The sequence below is a fragment of the Piliocolobus tephrosceles genome, chromosome 2 (genome assembly GCF_002776525.5).
Source record: "Piliocolobus tephrosceles isolate RC106 chromosome 2, ASM277652v3, whole genome shotgun sequence".
NCBI classification, from domain to species: domain Eukaryota; kingdom Metazoa; phylum Chordata; class Mammalia; order Primates; family Cercopithecidae; genus Piliocolobus; species Piliocolobus tephrosceles.
Window position 1 is genome coordinate 122176276 of NC_045435.1, and position 25036 is coordinate 122201311.

Consider the following 25036-nt stretch of genomic DNA (forward strand, 5'->3'; position numbering starts at 1 on the left):
GATTTTAGTAACTTAAGACCATCAGGAAAACTAAATGTGAATGATACAGAACCCTGACTGTATTCCAATTTTACTAGTCATTAATTCATTCAGTAGATAAATATTTTTTTCAAGTACTTTCTAGGCTCTGAGGATATAATATTGAAAAAGAGTGCTATGTCTTGACACTTACATTCTAATATGGTAGACATGCAATACATAAACCATACAAATATCCTAAAACTTTGTGCTGGCTCTTGCTATTATGCAGAACATTCAATGTTTTCAGAATACTGAATGCCTACATTGTTAATGGCACTGGGAATGAACTGATGATGAAATTCACAAATTTCAGCCCCATGTTCAAGATCATCTTCAATATTACACAGCTTATTTGTATAATATTATCTATCTCTTACTCCTTACTTCTGAGACCAACAAAGAAGGCCATAGCCAACCCAAACCACGTGTCTGACTCAAATACATCTCTTGCCCAGAACCTCTTCACATCTACAAAAATTGTTCTTTTAATCCATCTCTTTAGAAGGGGGCTCTCCAATCTGAGAGCCTTACTAATGCCCCTAAGTTAGATCTCTCCCTCAATTTAAATGCTACACACCTGTGCGTGTCTCCCTTTAATAGCATTTATTTTGTCTTTTACTGTGTACTCATATTCATGAACATGCCTAACCTAGTCATTTGAATGACAACTCTTTAAGGGCAGGGACTCTATAGTTTCTAACTTTCTTCAGTATATTAGGCTTTATTTAGCATGCTACCTTACCTAGTTCACTTACAAGTCATATTTCTTGTATTGAATCGTGTTATATTTGCTTATGTGCAATGATAGAAGATAAAATCCAGCCACTGGTTCATGAACAATATCTGTTCAAGGGAATCTATACAAGTTTATAAGTAGTCTAGCATTAATCTTAGAGTAATATTACTAAATATAAACCCTCCGCCTTGATAATGTCCAACTTAGTTCTGAATCTTTCAATTTTCTTGTTTCTAATATAAACTCTTGGCCAGACTTCTCGAGTTTTCAAAACTCTTAACTCTTGTGAATTCCACATATAACCTGAACTTTAGGGAACCTATGTTTACATGTCTATGCATCCTATCTCCACATAATCATCTCAGCCAATAATTTATGTTCAAAATATAAAAACCAACCTTACCTCAGAATTTAAAAGCATAGAAAACTCAATGCACAACTGAATAGAATTCAACAAATTTAAAGTGTAACAGTGAAAACAAAATATTCTTTTTAATTCAGACTTAATATTGTGGCAATAGATAATCTGCATACTAAGTTATCCAGACAGACATACGGTGTATGAAGGTTCAGAAATTAATTTATGTTCAGCACATTCCTATTTGTAATCATACGATAATAATTCTGCATCTAGGTCACATGTACATGTTATTGTGTGTGTATACACAACATACATTCACAAAACGTATTAGACCATACAAAATGTACACATTCATGACATGCATTTTTTCATAACTAGTGTTTTCATAGCTACACAATGTTTTTTTCTGGCACACAGATTTGAAAACACTGATATATTACAGGTGTGTTTAAGTCTACACCTACAGGTAAAAGTCTACTCCACAGCAGTCAAACATTTTTTGCCATTGTCTTTAAAGTCATATCCAGTAACACTGCACAGTGATACTGGTTACGTTTACTTTCTTTTTCTCTAAAAAAGAAACATAAAAGAAAAGTATTTTTATACCATTATCATGTGTTTCTAAAGACTCGGGTCACATTTCTATTTATAAACAATGTTCTGTAAAGCTTTTATTATATCATTTTGGAAAAATGAAAGATTATGACTCCCAAGTCCCCATGATCCTGGTGAAAATGAAATGGGTGTATACACATAGGCGCAATCCAGGACACACAACGTTTGGTACACAAAGGACGATCAGACCAGTCCTACCCAGAACAATTCCATTGAGTAGTTTCTGTTGCACGTACCAGTTCGGTTGCCCAGGATCCATTCTGCCTTTAAATACTACAAAGCAATTTACATTCCAAGTGCCGCCCGCTTAAGTTCTTCCTTTTGCTCTCAGAAATGAAAATACTTGTACAGTGAGTGATGCCTTGTTGCAGCTGCTTCGCGAGTCCAGAAACCCATCTCGGAGCCGCGCGGGATTAAGCCCTGCGGCTCCAGGCTCATTCTCCCCAGCAGCTGGCAACTGGCTGGTCGCTGGGAGGCGAGAACGGGCACCAGCGCGCCATCTGGAGGCGTTAAGAAGCAGCTGCAGCAAGTTTATAACAACTGGGTGGAACAGGGAGGTCAGAAAATTCTGTTAAATAACCAAATGTTTTTTTCTCTTGTTAAATAATCAAACGGTTTTATTTACACATTCCTGTGGATTAAAAAAAAAGAGAACATTGCAGGAAAATCTCATTCTATTGCCTATGAATATTCTTTGTCTTTCATACTTCACAATAAAATAAAATAAAAAAATAGATTTCACGTATGTACAAACACCACGAGATGGCAAATTATCTGCTTGTCGGTGATTCATCTCAAAGGAAGATAATTAACACTGACTGCTTTCAGAAGTTTCGGGATTTGTGTATTTAACTCAAAGGCAGCTTTCCAAAAGAGAAATCTATCCCTCTGAACTAACGCAATCCAAGTGTGTTAAACATGCTCTGCTACTTTGAAAAATTATGAACTTTACGTCTGGAAATGTTTAGTCTGCTTCTTATCAATGCATTACACTGACTTCAGTATGATAACAAGGAAAAGCAGTTTCAGCTATACTTCATGTGATCAGGTGTTCATATGACTTTAATATTCCAAAAAAAAAGCTATTTCAATTAATTTCCCACTATTAATCTCCGTAAGCTTCTTTCACTTAAAGAGAATAATTTGGTATACCTGGATGAGATATAAGCTTAATTAACTGAATAGAACATTTTATGGCTTGTCTACCGCGGTATGCATTTAGAAATATAATCATTAAATATTTCTTCATTCCCTGCAGGTGAGTGAACCCCACCCCTGCCCTGATTCCGACTTCTATCACTGCATCATGATTTTGAATTTCACTTCTTAAAAATAAAAAAATTCACTTTAAAATTATTTAATCAGGATCTTATATAGAGTGCTTTCTATTTATTTATTTATTTTTTCAGGGAAATGTGAACCAGAGATTGATTATGTACTCTGTGAGGTCCCCTTGGGAAACAGAAATTCTTAATCACTTCGTTCTCAAATCAGTTTTTGAGAATGTCTGGCAGAATAAACATAGAAGAAGTTTCCTTCATCAGTATTTCATCTCAAGTGTTTATTCCCATTTGTATAATAAATGAACATACAGTTTTTTCAAGTGCATACCACTAGACATATTCTGAAGAAAAGTAAAATTTTTATTTTAAATACAGACAGTATATACCAAATATTTATACTGTAATTTTTTTGTGAGTTTGTTAAAGGTCTGGAAACAGGTGTTCTGTTTTTAGATGAGATTAAAAGGAATGTTAATTCTTCATGTCTCCATACCTTTGGCTTTTAGTACTGTGGAACTTGAAAACTATTTGTTAAATAACTGACTCCTAAATTACATGACTTCTATGCTGAAGGATAGTTATAGACTTCTTAGAAAGTCCAGACGTCAAATGTATAGTTCAAGATAGTAAGCAGAATAAATAGCACTTGGAAACATATAAATAATAAACAAATATACAGTGATCACATATAGATGTGTCTAACCAAATAAAATTTACATGAACATTCAGATGTAACATGTAGATAAATCAGGGATAAATTTTCACACATAAACATCTTGACCTTACAAAATCATTGTTTAAGTAAATATTCCCATTTTTTACAAAATATCAAGTAAATATTAATCATTGTTTAAGTAAATATTTAAAAAATTAAGAATAACTTAATTGAAAAAATTAAGTAAATTAAATATTTACATGTATAAGCAGAAAAAAGTGAGACATTAATGAGAGGAGTGAACATATGAATTTCATAGTCAAAGACACTGGGGCTATACTTGTCAGAACCAAGAGCTGAAAATGATAGGAGCTGATGCTGCAGGCAGAAGAGATGATTATGTGGTTAAGGGAGGAAGAAAAGTATTATGGTCACGTATTGTTTTCTGAAAGGTCTACACTTAGTCTCAAAACACTGAGAACAGGGAAAATATAGTGAAGGAGTAAATCACCAAATAGAAAGATACTAAGGAAGTAAAGGATATTATTTCAGTTTCCATAATTTAATATGTGTAACTCAAGAAAAGAAAAAGTTTAAGACAAAGTCACACCATGAGGTCTAAAGAAATAAAATAATAGGGGGCTCTTAATATTTGTCTCTTTCAATAAACTAGAATGAGGATTGTATTAGATTTCTATTACTGTATAACAAATTACCAAAAATTTAGTGGACTAAAACAAAATATATTTATTAAATCGTGGTTTCTGCAGGTCAGCAGTTCAGACATGGCTGAGTCTTCTGCTCAATGTCTTATGAGACTGTGATCAAGAGGCCAGTTGGGCTGCATTCTTATCCGGAGGCTTGACGGAATAATTTATTTCCAAATTTAGTTAGGTTGTTGAAGTATTTATTTCCATACGGTTGTAGAACCCATGGTTGCTTGCTTCTTCAAGGATATCAGGAAAATGTGTCTTCATTTTCAGGAGGTTACCAATCTCTCTTTTAAGGAATTTCACCTGATTAAGCCAGGACCACCCCAAACAGCCTCTCTTTTGGTTAACTCAGAATCATCTGATTAGGGAGTTAAATTACTTCTGTATAATTATTTCCCTTTTGCCATATTACATTGAGTAGAAGGAAGTACCAGGTTCCATCCACACAAAACAACAGGGGATTAGGCAAGGGCATGATCCTTTGGGGGGTCACCTTAGGGTGTGTCCACAACAGGATCTATGTAAAGGCACATGATATTTCTTGCTTACCATTCCAAAGTTAATTGGGATAGACTTGGGGAAGTGACAATATGGGGTCATTTTGTTGTCTTTAGGGTCAAGGCAGAGATATGAATTTATTTATCATAGGAGAACTATAAATGCATAGTTATATCTGTGATGAAAGAAGTATAACAAGAACAACAAGAAGCCTGGAGGAGTCATCTGATGAAGAAGAAACATGGAAGTAAAAGATCGATGGAGGGAATTGAGGAATTATGTCAGACTTATGAGTAGGACTTGGGACAGTGAAGAACATTGGTGCAGACGAAGCTGCAACAGTTTTATGTGTTAGACATATTTATGTTGCCTGGATGTCTTCCCACAGGCCCTCATGCCTTAGCAGCCATGTTCTGAGGTGGCTCAACTTTATTAGATAAGTGTATATATCTGACTGAAAATAGTACAACCAGAGATTGTCCAGAAATTTGTGGTCTGTGTGGCCTTACTGAAAAAAAATTAACCTGTCCAGTTAGATTTTCAGGAATTTGAACTAACAGAAAAAAGTTATCAGTTGCTAGAGAACATTGTAAATTAAAGGTCATGAAATAACTGAACTGACTGCTAGCTAATATAAAAAAGAACTACTTAGCAGAAAAAAAAAAAAAAAGATAGAGATGCAAAAGGAAGTAGAGATAGAAGTAATAGTCATTCATTTAATTCAACCTCCAAAACATTCATATGTAGTTCCTATTATGTACTGGGCACTGCTTTGGGTGGCAATGACACCACAATGAATTAAAGTCCCTGTTGTGATAAAACTTATTGTTGTAGGAGGTGGTAGATTAGCACAAGTTAATAAATTATATGTTATCAGGTAGATAAACTGTAGGAATAAACAAGTTATGTAGTTCAAGAATAATGAGGGAATTACTACTTGGGATAGCATGGTCAAGAATGCCTACATGACTATGTGTCCTTTGAACAGAAACATAAATACAGTGAAGGTGCCAGCTAATATTTGTGGAAGGATGTTCCGGGCAGAATGCATAGCAGCTTCAAGTGTCCTGAGATATGTATGTTCTTCTTAAGTTGAAGAAAGAGCAAGGTGGAAAATGTGGCTGGGCTGAGTGAAATGATCGTATAGGGCTTATGAACCTGTGTAAGGACTTTGGCTTTTACATACAGAGATAGGAAGCCAGTAGAGGGTTACTGGAAAATTGCATCATACTTAAATTTTTAGGAATCGCTTTTCCCTCTGTAAAGAACAGAAAGAAATTAAGGAAAGTGTTAGGGAGGCAACCATGTGGACCCCAAGAGAGACAGAAAAAAGACCTGATATCCTATTATGTTCCCCATGAAGTCTGGCTGTACTAGTTTCAGTTCTTGATTTCTATGAGATGAAGACGGTAAATCTTTTAAATAAACAAACAAACAAAATCCCACCAACAACCCTTTTCTTAAACTAGTTGCATGGATCTCAATTCCTTGTCAAGTGAACACTGTACTGTCCACATGATAGAAAGAAGCCAGTCCAGCTTACTGAGCAGCAGGTGTTGTGTTTTGATTGATTCATCCTATCGAGCTGAGTTGTACATGAAAAGTCCCTGCATGGATTAATACTTGCTCAAAGCTTTAAGGAATGTTAAAATCTGTTCAGCACATGAATATTCTGGATTCCTGTTTATTTTGTCATCACAGGTAAAAGGTAGTAGAGTTTTTAAAACATGTTACCTTTTAGTAAATAATAGAGAGCGCTTGCATATGGGGAGTTAATGTCAACCTATTATATCATTGAAAGGAGTTATTTTTCCAGGGTATTGGTTTAAACCCACAGAAAAAGGTTACTTTCTAAAGATTATCTTATCTTTTCTGACACAAGTGTTCCAAAATTTCTAACTTAGTAAATATTATCATTCGATATCAATACAACATATTTAGGACATATAATTCATTTTTAATATGTTGTAGATAGCTATTCTGTTTGTTTTATACTATAGAATCTTTGAAACCAGATATTCTCCCCATTTTAGAAATAAAGTAATTCAAACAAATAATTTATAAGAAGTCCATTAATTTCCAACTTTGTATCCTTCTAACACACACACATACAGAAACATACACACGTTTGTATCACTTGTTTATGTGTAGGCATATTTTGGCTATTTTTCATGACACTTCAATTGAAATATCACACAATCAACTATAATATATTTTTAGGTGAAAGTGGGAGATGTCAGCAGTTGCTTTTTCACTTTCTTAACCACATCAAACATTTCTTCACTACCCTTTGAATAAAAATATTTAACTGAAACAAAAAGTAAGAAAATTAGTTTTAGGTCAGATTCTCCTTTGAAATTATTAAGGACACAACATGAAATATGTGCTTAAATATACAAGTGTCAAATATTTATCTTCTATTTATGTTTTTGGTAAATCTTTTTAGAAGGTACTTTATGATTTTTCGGGAGGTAGAGGTGAATTTGCAACATCATGGGTTCTACATTATTTGATAGCTTTACCATCATTAAAAACTAGTGAATGATCACGAAATCAGGAGATCGAGACCTTCCTGGCTAACCCGGTGAAACCCCGTCTCCGCTAAAAAATACAAAAAAAAAAAAAAACTAGCAGGGCGACGTGGCGGTTCCTGTAGTCCTAGCTACTCGGGAGGCTGAGGCAGGAGAATGGCGTAAACCTGGGAGGCGGAGCTTGCAGTGAGCTGAGATCCGGTCACTGCACTCCAGACTGGGCGACAGAGCGAGACTCCTTCCCCCAAAAACAAAACAAAACAAAACAAAACAAAAAAACTAGTGAATGATACCTTCACCAAGACACATTGTTCATCTTATTTAAAATATTTGCAAAATAATGACATTTGTAATAAACGTTTTCCTACTTACCAATGTTTTAAAAAGCCATGCCAACTGAAGTGCCAAATTCAGACCATTCATCGTGAAAGTATTTTGTCAAACATAGTGAAGAAAAAATGACATGCATATGGAATAATACATTTATCCTTAGATGCCCAAATAAGAAAAAAATAATTTCAGTACTAAAAAGGCAGAGTTACAGTTGTGGAAATCACTAAACATTGGTTGTTTAGCAACGTAGAAATGTGAAGGGAGACTTAGATAGAATATAGTAGCTAAAAGCAGCTATAGATGCCTAAGCCTTAGTAGTGATATAAGGGAGGCAGCCAAATTCAAAGAAATTTTAGTTTTTTGGTTTTTTTTTTTTTAATTTAAATGTTACTTTGTGAATTGCTGACACTAAAAAATATATTCAGTGTTTCACTACACTCTTGTTCTATACTTAAGATGCATTATTTGTGAATTCCAGCACATGATCATATTAAAGTCTTTTATCTATTCCCATATTTGGTGCTGAAAGCATTTTTCATCAGGCTGTTTATATTGAAATCAGCCTGATTTCAAAATATTCACTTTATATTTATGTTCTCAAATGGCTTTCAAAAATTCAAAAACCATGAGAAATTTGGTTTCACATGTAAGCATTTACAGATATAGTTTAGGCTCTCTAACCTCTGTAGCTGATACCAGTACTGTTCCTCTATGATGTAGCTGGTTTAAAGTTGGTAGATTAAAAGGACACATACAGAACTTCAAATGTGCTCCCAACGGGATATCCATGAAGACTAATGGAACTATTGTGGATGTTTCAGAAGTAACTCTCAAGCACTACAATGCTCTCTAACATTTTGTCACTTCAGTGCTTACAACGTATTCTGTAGTTTCATGGCTTCAGTTACTTATCAAGTTAAATCACTCTTTCTCTAGCTCAAACTCATATCTGGAAAACTAGTTCTGCATTTCTACCTGGCAGGTGAGTTTCTTTGCATAAATATATACTTAAACAACTAGGAAGTTCGCTACCTTAGACTTTTAAACAAGTCATCAAGGGGTAAAACAAAAACAATTGATGGAAAGTAGAAGTTTTAATTTGCTTAACTTTTTTTTAATCAGTTAGAGTTGTCCAAAAATAAAATGGCCTGCTCTGAAATGCACTAAGCTCCAATACCTATGAAACAAACCTGCACACCCTTCATGTGTACCCTGGAACTAAAAATAAAAGTTTATTTAAAAAATGTTCATAATCTTGATAACAGCTTGCTGGGGGATAGTGAAGTAGATTCTAATATCACATAATTGGTCAAATTAGATTACCTTCCAAGTCCCTCCTAACCCTGAGATTTTATGGTTCTATAAAATTATTATTTTATTCTCTCATAATATGTTTAAAAATATTTTTCTACCATTAAAGCTTATCTGATTTACCTTTTTCCATTACGTATAACACCTACATTTATTTCCTGATGCGTTATTCAATAATCAATTTACTTCAACTTATACATTTGATTTTTTTCTCTTCATCTTAGTCTTTTAAAACTTTTTCCCCCTCAGTAATTTTAATCTTAACATCTATAATTTATTAATTCCAAATAATTTTGAAAAATATCTTTAAAAGGAGACAGTAACTTTGTGCTTAATCCAGCCTATAAATAAACATTTGTCCATGCTGAATAGTTTAAATCTGATTGTCTCAAAATAGCTCACATAACCTTTGAGATTAAAACACTTGTTTACTTCAAAAGAAGCTGAAGTTTCATTTAGTAGATGCCTGTAAAGTGCTTTAAAATGTTTTAGTGAAACAGGATATAAAAGATCAATGTTTAATTGAATATCTTGCAGCTTCTTCATACTTATAGCTTGTTAAATCTCTGCTGATTCACTAAGTTTTATAAGATGCTATTAAAAAATTATCAATTGGTTTGGAATTTTTTCTATGACATAAAATGTTTCAAAAGTGTTTCTCCTATGGAGATACAGAAAGATCAACAGAAATAAACATACAACAAAAGTAAAATTATTAATTCATGTTTTATCGTATTTTTATTTGTTTAACTTCTGCAGCCTATGTTCCCACTTATAAAATTGTGTGTAACTATATTTTCAATTGTTTCAACAGTGGTATATCAAAAGTTAAGCAAATGGCAATGCAGTTAGGTTTTGATGGTTATCAAACATGTAATTTGTTGACCTAAACAGCATCTGAAATGAACAAAGAGAAAAAAAATATTTTTTTTTTTACCAAATATTTTTACAGTGCTTCACAAATGTTTTTACAACGCTTAAAAACAGACAAACCGAATACGTAAATGACCTAAGTATGTTGTACATAATCATAGATTACTACAACTACATTTAGAGTTTGGAACTTTCTTGAGTGCCTGCTTCATTATACAACAAACAGTTCTCTAACCCTAGTTTAATTAGTAGTAAATCTTTTAAAACATGTATTTATTTTATTTAAACTATCAGAATGAGCAAAATATATGCTAGACCAAAAAATAAAGTCTATCTTAGTTATTTTGATATCATTGTTCCCCTCTGAAAAATGACAAAATAGTTTAAAAAACTATATGAAATATTGTAATGTTTATAATTTAAAAACAAATCAGCAATGTAGGCATAATATTTGTTGAACTAAAAATTACATCCTATATATTATTTTAATGTTTTTCTTTTATCCATTGTGCATCATCAATAAAGAATATATTTTTTTTAAATGACAGTTCTTCTTTTTCACAATGTAAATGATGTTTGGTTAAAATAAAACTAGGGACATGTAAATGTCTGTGTGGAAAGCACTAAAAACTCACAACATAAAATCATATATCCATCATAATCACTTACTCTACAATATTTTTATCTGGCCTGTAATATTTGTATGGGGAGTACTCATGTTTAGCACTAACAACCCATTCTAGCTATTCAATCTTCTGCAGCTCCCCAGTGCCCTCAGGCCATACTAACATCTGCTCAGAGTAAACAAATTAATATATTCATAGCTCTCTTATCAAAATAACCTTGAAAATAGTTCCAAAAAGTTAAAGAGATCTAGTAACTTTAGGAGTTATGTTGCCTAATGTCTTCCAGGATTACTCTAATATCCTCCAGCCCTGGGGCTCAAAGGGGATGTGTGTGATTTCACACTTGCCCACATAAAATATGGTGTACCCAGGAGTGATTCTCCTCAAATTGGGCAACCACCTGAAAAGGCCAAAAATATCTCTGTGACACATCAAACTACTGATGCAGTTTGGTTTTTCCTAAATCTGACTGATTCATTATGGGGATGTACTCCTTTGGCAACCCTGCCTGGATATACCACTTTGAAGGTCAATTTGGAGACCCAGTGGGTAAAACACCTATGACAAATGTTTCTTGTACATCTATGTCTTTCTGTATGTAAAATTCACATGGAAGAATTTATTATCCTAGAAAATACTGGAAAGAGGTTTGGAACTCATGCCAGTGAGTCTGAAATGCTTTATTTAAAAAGAATCCATTTTAATACATGGTGCTTTTTATTACTTTTTAGGTCCCTGTAGATACTTTACTAATCTTTTTTTTTTTTTTTTTTTTTTTGAGGCGGAGTCTCGCTCTGTCGCCCGGACTGGAGTGCAGTGGCCGGATCTCAGCTCACTGCAAGCTCTGCCTCCCGGGTTTATGCCATTCTCCTGCCTCAGCCTCCGGAGTAGCTGGGACTACAGGCGCCCGCCACCTCGCCCGGCTAGTTTTTGTATTTTTTTTTTAGTAGAGACGGGGTTTCACCGTGTTAGCCAGGATGGTCTCGATCTCCTGACCTCGTGATCCGCCCGTCTCGGCCTCCCAAAGTGCTGGGATTACAGGCTTGAGCCACCGCGCCCGGCCTACTTTACTAATCTTAATAATCTTCAAGAATGCTGAGTATTTTAAAGAAATGGAAACAATATAAGTATGATATATACACATACATATATATATATACATATATAATCTAAATTCACTTTATACAGAACCAACACAGTTGCCATACTAAATTTAGTGTGTGTGTGTGTGTGTGTGTGTGTATATCCCAAAAAATTCCACAGGCCCCTGGCTGTCTCTATGACCAACTCCATCCTTTCCTATCTTTTAATGTAGGTAACATGGACACTAACTTGTGGTATTATATGTCCATAATATGAACTAATGATGGTATAAATTATACTACATACAAATTCACTAAATAAAGATGTAAAACATATATCCAGGCCTCTCTAAGGATTTTACACATAAATTAAAAGAGAGCACTGTTTATTTGCAAAGGGTGAGTTGGAGTTCTTTGAATGATTTTAAAAATAGGGTCAAGATCATTCTACCTCTACAATTATAATAGCTAAATAACTTTGCTTGCCTTGGAGAATGTATTGCATTCACTTCAGGAAGAAATGGCAAGAGATACAGAGATGATTCCCCAGGCTACCTTCTATTCACTTTGGGAGTTAGTGGAAGGCTGCCCTCTTTCCAACACAGTCGCTGATGAAAGGGATCTATTAAAAAGAATTGCGTTGGTTTACACTGCAGATTGAATGGAGCATTAAACGACTGCATTAGTATGACTGCAGTGGGGGTAATGGTCGCCTCTATAATGTTGTAATAACACTTTCACATACGTGTAATAATTGTTTCAGTGTCCGTATCTAATTTGTCACGAAATGATATCCAGCATCTCTCCGGAAAATGCCCCCCTCCCAACTCCCGGTGCCCTACAGTTTTATTCCCCCACACCCCCCCACCCCCCCTGGCAAATGTAAACAGATGAGGAAATATGTGTACTTTCAAATCGTCACCCATGTATCATGAAGGTGGGGGATTACTGCAAATCATTTGGAAACCGCTCCCCGGAGGCGTTTAGCGATACCGCCCACCAATACAGCTCAGATGTTCTTAATTTGATCACCCCCCACCTTTTGGGCTGTAATTTTCCAAACAGGCATCTCTCTCATTTGCAAATACAAGTTACAAATCAATCCACAGATACAGAATGCTGACTTCCCTACACTCAATTTCACAGGGTGTCTCTTGAAGAGCTGCCAGGTTGTGACGGATAATGGGGGAGAGGGAGAGGGGCACAGATCGAGCGAGCGAACGGGGGGGGGGAGAGAGAGAGAGAGAGAGAGAGAATCACTTGCTTCCTTGCTTCCTAAGCCGGGATTTTGCCTGCGATGCGCGGCGAGAGGACTGCGGCGGCTGATTTACACAGTTGGCGCGGAGGAGGGGCCGGGGGTGCGGGGGGGACGCGCTGGCGGAGCTCCGGCGATGGGCTGATCTGGGGGCTCCCGAGCGCCGCTCCCTTGGTGCGCGATTTAGGGGCGGCTGATGGATTTGCATTCAGGTTCCAGCCCTGCGCTTCCTATATTGACTCCTTATACCCGACCTCGCGCTTCCGTTTAGGAGGAGACGTTGGTAAGTAACGTGTAATCCGATTTTAGTTATTTCCTAGGCCATTAAAGTGGCACTTTTAAAGCAGGTCAGTCTTAAAAGAAGCCGCCACCGCTGCCGCCGCGAGCGTCTCCTTGGCCTGAAACGTTCGGTGGTCCCCTCCCCCTCCCGCCCCCCTCCCCCGCACCTTCTCCCGCTCGAGAAGTGAGGGTGCTTGAATGGTGAACGGTCAGGGGACTCACTCTCTGCCAACGGGATCGCTTCACCTTCGTGCTTTGCCTGAGATCTCCCAAATCCAAGTGGAATTTGGTGTGCACAGCCATACTGTGTATATTTGTATCTTCTCTCCCTGTCTCCTTCTTTCCCCCCACCTTCGCCGTCTGACCAATGCTGGGATCTGAGATCTAGTCGCCCCCTTCCTGCCTCCTTTCCGCCTCTCCCCACCCTTTTCTTCTCTCATCTACACACCATCCACCCCCACTCCCACCCACCTAAAGGGCAAAGAGCAAAGACACCCTGGAAAAGCAAGGGCTAATTCCATCTTTTCGGATGGAAGGAGGCCTCGGGCAGGGATTGTGAGTGACAACCTTTCAAGAAGAGAGAAAGAGAGAAATCCAGAGACTGAGCTCAGGCTCTCGGGAACAACGAAGCTCTCCACTGATCGAGAGCACCGAGATTTTAATCAAAGGAACCTAGTCCTGGGACACTCACTCTGCCTGCCTGCCTGCCTGCCTGCCATCGAAGGCATAGGGAGCTGTGGTCGCGAGCTCCCTGTCACTGACATCGCAGCGCTAGGTGCGCTCCCGGCTCTCCCATTGGTATGCAGCGACCATTTCCCTGCAAATCTCAAAGGTGGAAACATTTAAACGGATTACAAGCGTGATTTGGTAGCCTTTCGGAAAGTTGGTGGCCAGAAGAGGAGAAGCTACAAGGCTACAGTATGATGGATACAATTCAGCCTCCCAGAGAGTTTGCCCCTCCCGCTGGGAAGCCCCTCGGAGCAAACCTCGGAGATCCTGAGCGCTCTGCACCATAGGTACTCGCCGCCATCCTTTCCTACTTTGCCTAATTGAAACCAGTATTTCTCGCATGTAGGATGTGCATGGTAGAGCACATCGAGTTTGGCCGCGGTGTCTTCTGTACGCTCACAGGTGCTAGGGGTTTGTTGCAGTTTTGAATTGGATCAGTTAGGTGTAAGGACGTGGGTGGAAGGAGGGGTACCGGAGACTAACATACCCTCGGACCTCTTTTCTGGGTGAAGACATCGTAAGTAACTCCAACAAATAGGCCAGGCGGCAGAGCGAAGGACCCCTCCCCCAGTGGATTGTTCGCTAGTGTTGTAAGAGGTAGAAGGAAAAACGCTTGAGCTTTCAATAATTTTCCATTTCTAAACAGACTATTGTGCGTTTCTCCTGACGACAGCAGATTAGAAAAGGATCTATAGACGACTCAAAGCTCTTCAGAAAATGAATGATGCAGCATTTTAATTACTTGTTCTAGGGAAGATAGTTTGCTTCCATATTGAAATATTTAATCTTAGATCTGAAGGGATTAGTGAGCTGTAAGATCCAGCAGTGGGGAGGGGAAAGTGGGAAGGGAGCACAGCGGGGAGAAAGGGCTTCTTGTCCTCTCTCTGGACAAACAAATGGTTCTGGGCGCTCCCAACAGGACACGGAAAAAACCGGGGCCCCATGGCTCAATACCCCTAACTTTTGGAGACCTCCCTGTCCTTTAGACACGCTATCCTGAGCTAAAGGAAAGCAAAAAGATGAGATAGCCTTTAGGACATAGCCCAGGTCCAGAACTTAAGGGGTTTTAGTTCAAGAAAGAACAGAGACTTCATCCCTGAGACAATATTTACCGTCATCTGGAAGCTCAGGGCAGCCTCAGGGTTACCCATCGATTCCATCACATGGTGGGTTCCGATAAGACCCGATAAATAGTCACCGCCTCTGCACATTGGGTACCCAAAGTGCTGGGCGGGGGATGGGGTGGAGGAGGGTGCGGGTGCAGGCAGCTGGGGAGGGAGAAGGAATTGCTCTGATTCTGAGCTTAGGCTATCGGTATTGGTTTACTTCTTGGCTGAGACCTATGGGAGCAATAGGGTGGGTCTGGAATTTTAAGGGTAGAATGTTAGAAAATTCTGCCCTCCTGCTTACTTAGTCTACGGTGGCATGTTTCTAAAATTAGCTACTGTGTGCCAGTGGACTCATGCGCGGTCATTTTAAATGCAAAATATTATGGAAATTGCCTTTGACTGACTTTTAAGGAACACATTGTTAGGTGATTTACCTGTTGTAGAGCAGTAAGGTATTGATATGTAAGCTGTGCTTTGCTTTAAAATTTGCTTTTGTAAAGGATCCTTTAAGGGAAAACCGTCTCTACCTAGTAACTTTGAGCCCTTGGGCAATTGAGGTTCAGTTTAGCTCTTTTGCAACCAAAAAGTCCCTCCCTTCTCCCCCTCGGCAAGTTGGTGACAGGGTTGGTGTGTGCTGGTGGGGGCAGATGGGGAGCATCCACAGCACATGGGTCCTGTTAATTAGACTCCTTTGCGGCACACTTGGCTCTCCCCAGTTTCCTCACCAAGCTGCATTCCTTCCCAGCAGGCAGGACTGTAGTGCTGTCAGCTGAGCCTTAAAAAATTCCTCTGAGAGGGTTCCTGAACTATCATCTGGTAGCCCCTCTACAATACAATATCTTCCTTCAATCACCTCCATCCCCATTCCCACCACTCCCTAGGATTCACTTCCCGAAAATTTCACTGAGAAATATTTGAGTTTAAAAAATAAGAAAGAAAAAGGAAGAGCGGACAAAAACATTCAAATCCTTAAATCCACCCCAATCCCGCGAGGTCTTTTCCGGTGGCAGAATGTGAAATGTACCATTGTTACCCAAGTGGTCTGTATCTCCTTCCAGAGAATTGGCTTGTCTCTGTTTTTAAAAAGGTGGAAGAAAAGAAATGCTGTTGAATCCAGGGGATATGGAAGGCTTTGACCTACAGCACAACAAAAGAATTCCTGGTGCAACGGGATCGAAGCAAAATGCAGGAGAAACTCGGTCCAAGTCTTTCAGGCTGTTTGAGCTCTTATTCGGGACACCTAGGCAGAATCGGACAGATTTAGCTTTTCTGCTTTGGGGACCTGGATTTTCCCCCCATCCCCGTCATTTCAGGGAATGGCTGTCCTGTGAAAAAGATAATTCCGTAGGGCAGTCTCACTTTTCAAACCACCTGCACTAGAGAGGGGGAGCTTTGGAAACTAGAGGAGCAGATGATCCAGGGGATGGTTTCCTTGAGAGTTAAAAAAAAAAAAAAAGAGAGAGAGAGAGAAAAGAAAGAAAGAGAGAGAGAGAGAGACAGAAAGAAAGAAATAAAGAAAGAAAGAAAAAGAAAGAAAGAAAGAAAGAAAGAAAGAAAGAAAGAAAGAAAGAAAGAAAGAAAAATGCCTAAAATGCCTATCTCCCGCCCCCTTCCCCATCTCCACCTTCCCCATCATAGAAATGTTTCCCATAGGTTGGTCTCCTCCCACTTCGCTCTTGTTTCTTATTTTGCCAATTTGTGTTCTCTGTCCCTCTACTTATTTTCCCTACACACACACACACTCACTCACTCACAACTGTATAGTCAGGGCTTCCTAGCGCTCGCTCCCGAACCTATGCTAAGCGCGTTCCCTTTGGAGCTCATTTTCATGACGTGGAATACCGGGTTCAGGGTTATAGCACATATATATTTTTAAAGCCGGAGCAAGGGAAGTCTGAGATTCTGCACTGTGATTGAGCCTTCCTTCCTCCCTGCCTCCCTCCCGCCCTTCCTCCCAGTGCCCATGATGTGCTGTGGGTACCCAGAGAGAGCAGCCACCGCGGCGGCAGCGGCAGGGGCAGCAGAGCTGGAAGCCTGCTGCAGCCCCTTCTCCTCCCTCCTCTATTGAGTGTGCCAAGCGGCAGTTCTGCATCCTAAAGAAGCCCATTGAAGAGCCCATTGCATTCCCAGCACGTCTCAAGCTTGCTGCTCTTTTTTTTTTTCCTCTTAGTCCCCTCGCCCAACCCCCTTTTATCCCCTTTTGCTTCAGCTTCAGCAAAGCAAAGGGAGTGGGAGGGAAAGAGACAGAATCCTTAAACTCAAGCTTTTTTTTTTTTTTTTTTCTTTTTCTTTTCACGGTTCACGGTTCCATGCTAATAAATAAATAAATAAATTACGAGAAAAGAAAAGAAAAAAAAAAAAAAAAAGAAACCCAAAAACTCTGGCAAAATAGGTAAGTCCAAGACATCTGGAGCCTTTTTTGCCTAAACCACAGGGACCTGAAAAACAAGAAAAATATTTAAGATAGTGAAGAAGGAAGAACTTAAGTAGATTTTAATATTTCATAAGGGAGATGGAAGACTAATTGATACTGCAATGTAGGCTTTTCTGCGTTTTCTCTCTCCCTCTTTTTCATTTAATTGTTTTTAATTTTTCAGTATTGCATGTCTGAGGCAGATTTCTCTTTGCCTTCTCACGGTATCTCCTTTCTTTACAGCTCTGAACATTATATGCAAGTGTAATGTGAAGATTTAGTTTTTCACTTTTCCTATAAATTATATCATTGTGTTTTAAGAAGAAAGTTGATGAAATATATCTTTCTGTGTGCTATCTGTGAGGAAAATATATGCTAGAAACTTTGGTTTATTTTTATTGATTAAAATCAGCTATTCAATTTTGATGGATATTTTAGTGACTCAGGAAGGAGAATGTAATAAAACTGCGTTATTATAATTTATTTATGTAAACATTTTCATATACTGATGTTATTAGGCAAGGAAAGCGATGCATAGAGGAAGACTCTATGTTATCAGAATAGTGCACTGCATTTGTTTCTTCTGATTGGAAAAGAATATCTTTTTTGAAATTTATTTCATGTGATAGATCATTTATCAGAAGGTAAGAATAGAGGTTTCCACTCTCTCTTGACTTTAACTACCCACTTCCCCTCTAACCAGTCACCTGCTCTTCCAGCTTTTTAAAGGATTCCTCAGTTGATCTTGAAGGTGCAGATACACATTCCAAACTAAGCTTTGCAAATGTTTTAATTCAGACACTTTCAGACTCAGCATCCTCTAGTTGTCCCTATCTTTAGCTCTGACAATTGCATGGGCATGTTTTTTAGAAGGGCTAATGACTCCTACATGCTTTAAATAGTTAAATGATACAAATATATACAAATTACTTTTCAAATTAAAGAAGATGACAGTATTCTATTCTTGGGCCAAAGGATGTGGACATATAGTGTACATACTAACTATACACTGTTATAAAGCATGTTATGATCATTTCATAAAAATAAATCTTAAGTTTTCCTGAGTTGCTGATCATTTTACACATCTCAACATCTGATATTGAGCAACAGGCTCACACTTTATCATACTAATCAACATAATAATTTTGGAGTATGTCATGTATCTTTAATAGTCAAAACCTATAATTCAAAGAACATATTTTTCCCATCAGAGTTCCAATCAGATTTATTATGAGTATCTTTGATGTCAACATGAGTTTTAACAGGCAAACAGGTGTAATGGCCACATTATTGCTATTATTACTGAATCTGCCTATGCCTAAAAGGAAGTACGATGTACCAGTTCTGTTGTGTGTTATACAGAGGCAATGCAGTCTGCTTTTGTTCATGTGATATGCCGTTTACCAAGTATGGCTTTGTTCAGGAAAATGTCACTGCATGGTTCAATATTTCAGAGTTTCCTAAGTTTAAAATATAGGACACACTCTAAACGTTAAGTGTGTTGCTAGCTCATTTTGAGTGTCACTTCAACAATTGCTGAAGTTTTTATATAGCTCTTAAAATGCCCCACATGTAGGAGTCAATTAAAATAGTACATATGACTAAAAGCTAAAAATCTGCATTTTTATTTCTGTTACAGTTTTGTAATCAACCACGAACGATGAAACCTTCCATAGCTGAGATGCTTCACAGAGGAAGGATGTTGTGGATAATTCTTCTAAGCACAATTGCTCTAGGATGGACTACCCCGATTCCCCTAATAGAGGACTCAGAGGAAATAGATGAGCCCTGTTTTGATCCATGCTACTGTGAAGTTAAAGAAAGCCTCTTTCATATACATTGTGACAGTAAAGGATTTACAAATATTAGTCAGATTGCCGAGTTCTGGTCAAGACCTTTTAAACTGTATCTGCAGAGGAATTCTATGAGGAAATTATACACCAACAGTTTTCTTCATTTGAATAATGCTGTGTCTATTAATCTTGGGAACAATGCATTGCAGGACATTCAGACTGGAGCTTTCAATGGTCTTAAGATTTTAAAGAGACTATATCTACATGAAAACAAACTAGATGTCTTCAGAAATGACACCTTCCTTGGCTTAGAAAGTCTAGAATATCTGCAGGCAGATTACAATGTCATTAAACGTATTGAGAGTGGGGCATTTCGGAACCTAAGTAAATTGAGGGTTCTGATTTTAAATGATAATCTCATCCCCATGCTTCCGACCAATTTATTTAAGGCTGTCTCTTTAACCCATCTGGACCTACGTGGAAATAGGTTAAAGGTTCTTTTTTACCGAGGAATGCTAGATCACATTGGCAGAAGCCTGATGGAACTCCAGCTGGAAGAAAACCCTTGGAACTGTACATGTGAAATTGTACAACTGAAGAGTTGGCTGGAACGCATTCCTTATACTGCCCTGGTGGGAGACATTACCTGTGAGACCCCTTTCCATTTCCATGGAAAGGACCTACGAGAAATCAAGAAGACAGAACTCTGTCCTTTGTTGTCTGACTCTGAGGTAGAGGCTAGTTTGGGAATTCCACATTTGTCATCAAGTAAGGAGAATGCATGGCCAACTAAGCCTTCCTCAATGCTATCCTCTGTCCATTTTACTGCTTCTTCTGTTGAATACAAGTCCTCAAATAAACAGCCTAAGCCCACCAAACAGCCTCGAACACCAAGGCCACCCTCCACCTCCCAAGCTTTATATCCTGGTCCAAACCAGCCTCCCATTGCTCCTTATCAGACCAGACCACCAATCCCCATTATATGCCCCACTGGGTGTACCTGTAATTTGCACATCAATGACCTTGGTTTGACTGTCAACTGCAAAGAGCGAGGATTTAATAACATTTCTGAACTTCTTCCAAGGCCCTTGAATGCCAAGAAACTGTATCTGAGTAGCAATCTGATTCAGAAAATATACCGTTCTGATTTTTGGAATTTTTCTTCCTTGGATCTCTTGCATCTGGGGAACAATCGCATTTCCTATGTCCAAGATGGGGCCTTTATCAACTTGCCCAACTTAAAGAGCCTCTTTCTTAATGGTAACGATATAGAGAAGCTGACACCAGGCATGTTCCGAGGCCTACAGAGTTTGCACTACTTGTACTTTGAGTTCAATGTCATCCGGGAAATCCAGCCTGCAGCCTTCAGTCTCATGCCCAACTTGAAGCTGCTATTCCTCAATAATAACTTGCTGAGGACCCTGCCAACGGACGCCTTCGCAGGCACATCCCTGGCCCGGCTCAACCTGAGGAAGAACTACTTCCTCTATCTTCCCGTGGCTGGTGTCCTGGAACACTTGAACGCCATTGTCCAGATAGACCTCAATGAGAATCCTTGGGACTGCACTTGTGACCTGGTCCCCTTTAAACAGTGGATCGAAACCATCAGCTCAGTCAGTGTGGTTGGTGATGTGCTTTGCAGGAGCCCTGAGAATCTCACTCACCGTGATGTGCGCACTATTGAGCTGGAAGTTCTTTGCCCAGAGATGCTGCACGTTGCACCAGCTGGAGCATCCCCAGCACAGCCTGGAGATTCCCACCTTATTGGGGCACCAACCAGTGCATCACCTTATGAGTTTTCTCCTCCTGGGGGCCCTGTGCCACTTTCTGTGTTAATTCTCAGCCTTCTGGTTCTGTTTTTCTCAGCAGTCTTTGTTGCTGCAGGCCTCTTTGCCTACGTGCTCCGAAGGCGTCGAAAGAAGCTGCCCTTCAGAAGCAAGAGACAGGAAGGTGTGGACCTTACTGGCATCCAAATGCAATGCCACCGGCTGTTTGAGGATGGTGGAGGTGGTGGTGGTGGAAGTGGGGGTGGAGGTCGACCAACTCTTTCCTCTCCAGAGAAGGCCCCTCCTGTGGGTCATGTGTATGAATACATCCCCCACCCAGTTACCCAAATGTGCAACAACCCCATCTACAAGCCTCGTGAGGAGGAGGAGGTGGCTGTTTCATCAGCCCAAGAAGCAGGAAGTGCAGAACGTGGGGGTCCAGGGACACAACCACCGGGAATGGGTGAGGCTCTCCTAGGAAGTGAGCAGTTTGCTGAGACACCCAAGGAGAACCATAGTAACTACCGGACCTTGCTGGAAAAAGAGAAGGAGTGGGCCCTGGCAGTGTCCAGCTCCCAGCTTAACACCATAGTGACGGTGAATCACCATCACCCTCACCCTCACCACCCAGCAGTTGGTGGGGTTTCAGGAGTAGTTGGGGGAACTGGGGGAGACTTGACAGGGTTCCGCCACCATGAGAAAAATGGTGGGGTGGTGCTGTTTCCTCCCGGGGGAGGATGTGGTGGTGGCAGTATGCTACTAGACCGAGAGAGGCCACAGCCTACCCCCTGCACAGTGGGATTTGTGGACTGTCTCTATGGAACAGTGCCCAAATTAAAGGAACTGCACGTGCACCCTCCTGGCATGCAATACCCAGACTTACAGCAGGACGCCAGGCTCAAAGAAACCCTTCTCTTCTCGGCTGGAAAGGGCTTCACAGACCACCAAACCCAAAAAAGTGATTACCTCGAGTTAAGGGCCAAACTTCAAACCAAGCCGGATTACCTCGAAGTCCTGGAGAAGACAACATATAGGTTCTAACAGAGAGAAGAAAATATATTAGTGCTTTTTTTTTTTTTTTCAAAAGAAAAGGAAAATAAAAGAAATAAATCCTTTGCTCCCTTTACACTTGTCCCAGTAACTCCATCCTCACGATCTTCCCTACCCTGAACAAAACTGAAACCGCATGATAACTAGAGAATACAGATGTATGCTCTCCCCTCTCAGATGTGATTTGGAGGAAGGGCCATACTCAGATCATTAATCAATGAAGTGCCTTCGCAGACTTTTGCCAGCAAATGTTATCATTATTTTTTTATACTGAAACTTGAGACTTTGACTGTGCCATGTATAAGGTATACTGGGGATCATTGTATGGATCCTAATTAAGTAAAATTCAATGTGTCTTTTTATTTTCAGTAACTATTTTTTTTTTTTAGTTGTAGTTTTGTTTTAAAGGGAGGGGGGAAACAAGTTGACATTTGTCATTTGTGGCTTTCTTTCTTCTCATCATGGCACAGATTCTGTACATGTATTAACAATGCAGTTTGCTGCATGCCTGGAAACTGCAAGATGGGGAGGGAGGGGGCGGGTCTTGCTCGAATGTTCTCACTCACTATCTTGTCTCTCATACACATATCCATCTGCAGAACGTGCCCTAAACCTGCAGTTTCTTCCTGCTGGTGCAGGTACACCCCCCCCCACACACACACACAAACACACACAGACACACACAGACACACACATACTCCATACCATTCCCATTCAACCCAATCTGCTTAGTTCGGGTTTGATCCATTTTTCTCCTCTCCATAGTTCCACTACCCTTCACTTCTAGTGTACAGCTCACAGCATCTCTCCTATCACCCTGGGAAAATCACATTCTAGGCTGGATTCTACTGAAGTGGAGGCCTGGTGGTTTAACAGCCGAAGACACGAGCCTAGGAATGAGCACCCTCTTTGTGACACTTCATCCTGATGCCAAGATTTTTTGGAGAACATCTGCACTTTCTTATATATATATATATATATATAATATTAAAAAAAAAGCAACTGGGTATATATCACTAACAGCTTTGTAGGAAGCACTTTTAATGTTTTCTCTCTCACACACAAAGATTCAAAAGAAATGTGCATATATTTATTCTGTAATTTCAGTGATTATAAATTGTAAAGGTAATGTTTAATCATTGTATAGTGATTATGCGTCTGGTATAGCTTTCCTAATAAAAAGTTTTTGAAAAACATAATACATTATATATAGAGGATACAAAGCTTGAATCTTAAACTCCAGCTATGCCATGCCTTTCGTGCTCCCATTTTAAAAAATGATTTCTTTTACTTGTTACACAGAAAGTAATTTATTAATGGGTTTGATGCACTGTGATGTTGATAAATCTTATATCCCACCATCTCTATTCCAAACCAGGATACAATTGAGACTTAAAATCTGACTTACAGTTTATTTTTTTTCTTGACTTACGTATTTCAATTTTAGTAACCAGTGATGCACTGTTTCCTAGGCAAGATGCAAGGGGGAGAAAATAAAATAACTAGATCACTGAGAAGTACAGGATTAATTAGGAGAACATAATCAAGGATCCGTACATCTTAAGATAATAGATGACATAAAGAAATCGGAGAGTAAAATTGCTATTGTTTTTTAAAATATGTAGTCCAATTACATGCACACCCTCATACACCCGCAAGCTTCCACACACACCCATACAACCCAGTAAATATCAAAGGCCTTGGCCTTGGAGCCAATTATATGGCCAGAATCCTGTGAAAGCTGTCACTTACATTTGACTACTATTTTCGAAACACAGCAACTGGCCCCAACAACGTTTGAACTAAGTCAGAGGATGGTGAATGAGTTTTTCGTCCTATGACATTAAAATTATGTTGAAAAATTAACCTGACAACAAGCCAACTTTAGATCCATTTATATGTGAGCGAAACCAAAGAATACTGGATTTTTACGGCGCCGGTATCAAATTGGTGGAGGAAACTTAAGAAAACAAACCTATGAGACAGGCACTTATCTAAGTAGGCCATTAGAGGGCAGCAGAGCTCCAGAGAGCCGCAGACCCAGGCCCTGCAGAACTGTGCAGTGAGGCCAGTGTTCTCCTCTAGTGTTTCCTCAAAGTGCCCATAGTAGGAATTATCATTACGCGTTGAATGTAATTCATTCCAAGTCACTGATGCCTTATATCACATTTTTTTTTCCACAAAAAGAGACTGAGTCTAGCAGTTTCTGAAGGTGTGTGACTACTATAGCACGAAGCCATTGTGGTAACAAAATGAAAGCCCCATGAATGTCTACAAGAGTATATTTATATTTCTCTTGATTGATTATATAGAAATGTCAGCATAGGTATGCATAAAAATTAAAAAAAAACAAGTATATCCATATAAAATTGCAGTTTTGGGGCACTTGACAAACTTTTATGCTCAATTATTTGAATATATTTTGGAATTATTTTAGAAGGAAGAAGCCCATGAACATCATCTACTTTATCTCTCTGTGTAATATTGAAGTGAAGCTCTTATGCAGAAGACTCAGGCCCACTATTAAATAGGTGTCATTCTTCTTTTTTGTTTTATCTTCTCCTTTTCTTTCTTGCTTTCTTATTTACCTTCCCACAAATCACCTTTCTTCTAGTTATCCCACCTCCTTTATTCTTTCTAATTATCTGTCTCTCTTTTTTTTTTTTTTAGGTACATAAAACCAATATTACACTTTAAGTGTTTTAAAGCCCAATTTATAGAGTCTCTGAACTAGCAATTTATCATGCTTCTGTTCCTCCTAATCAAATGGTTTGGGGAATAACAGAAAGCATACGCATAGTAAAAACTTAAAAGTGCAAAGCTAGATGCTTCAGATAATAGTCCTCATTTCTTTAACGACCATGCACATATTCATAACACAGCATATTATACAAATCAGGCTAAAGTACACTCTCAAAAGGCCCTGGTGCTTTCAGCATTTGAAAAATGAGTGTCCATAAAATATATCAAATCATAATATAATTTGATAATTATAATGTTTATA

The 25036-nt window shown here is 38.9% G+C and overlaps 1 protein-coding gene across 3 annotated transcripts; it reads left to right on the forward strand.

Moving 5' to 3' along the window:
• Positions 1–12722: 12722 nt before the first annotated feature.
• On the forward strand, positions 12723–23770 carry SLITRK3 (SLIT and NTRK like family member 3). Of its 3 annotated transcripts, none has more exons than XM_023213529.2 (2): positions 12723–13176; positions 19063–23770. In XM_023213529.2, exon 2 carries the CDS (start codon positions 19084–19086, stop codon positions 22021–22023), a length of 2940 nt encoding a protein of 979 aa, XP_023069297.1. In that variant the 5' UTR covers positions 12723–13176; positions 19063–19083; the 3' UTR covers positions 22024–23770. The 3 variants fall into 3 exon arrangements, with proteins under 3 accessions (XP_023069297.1, XP_023069298.1, XP_023069296.1); XM_023213530.1 differs by having other exon boundaries at positions 12738–12807; positions 19063–23231; XM_023213528.2 differs by lacking the exon at positions 12723–13176 and adding an exon at positions 13299–14188.
• Positions 23771–25036: the final 1266 nt, after the last annotated feature.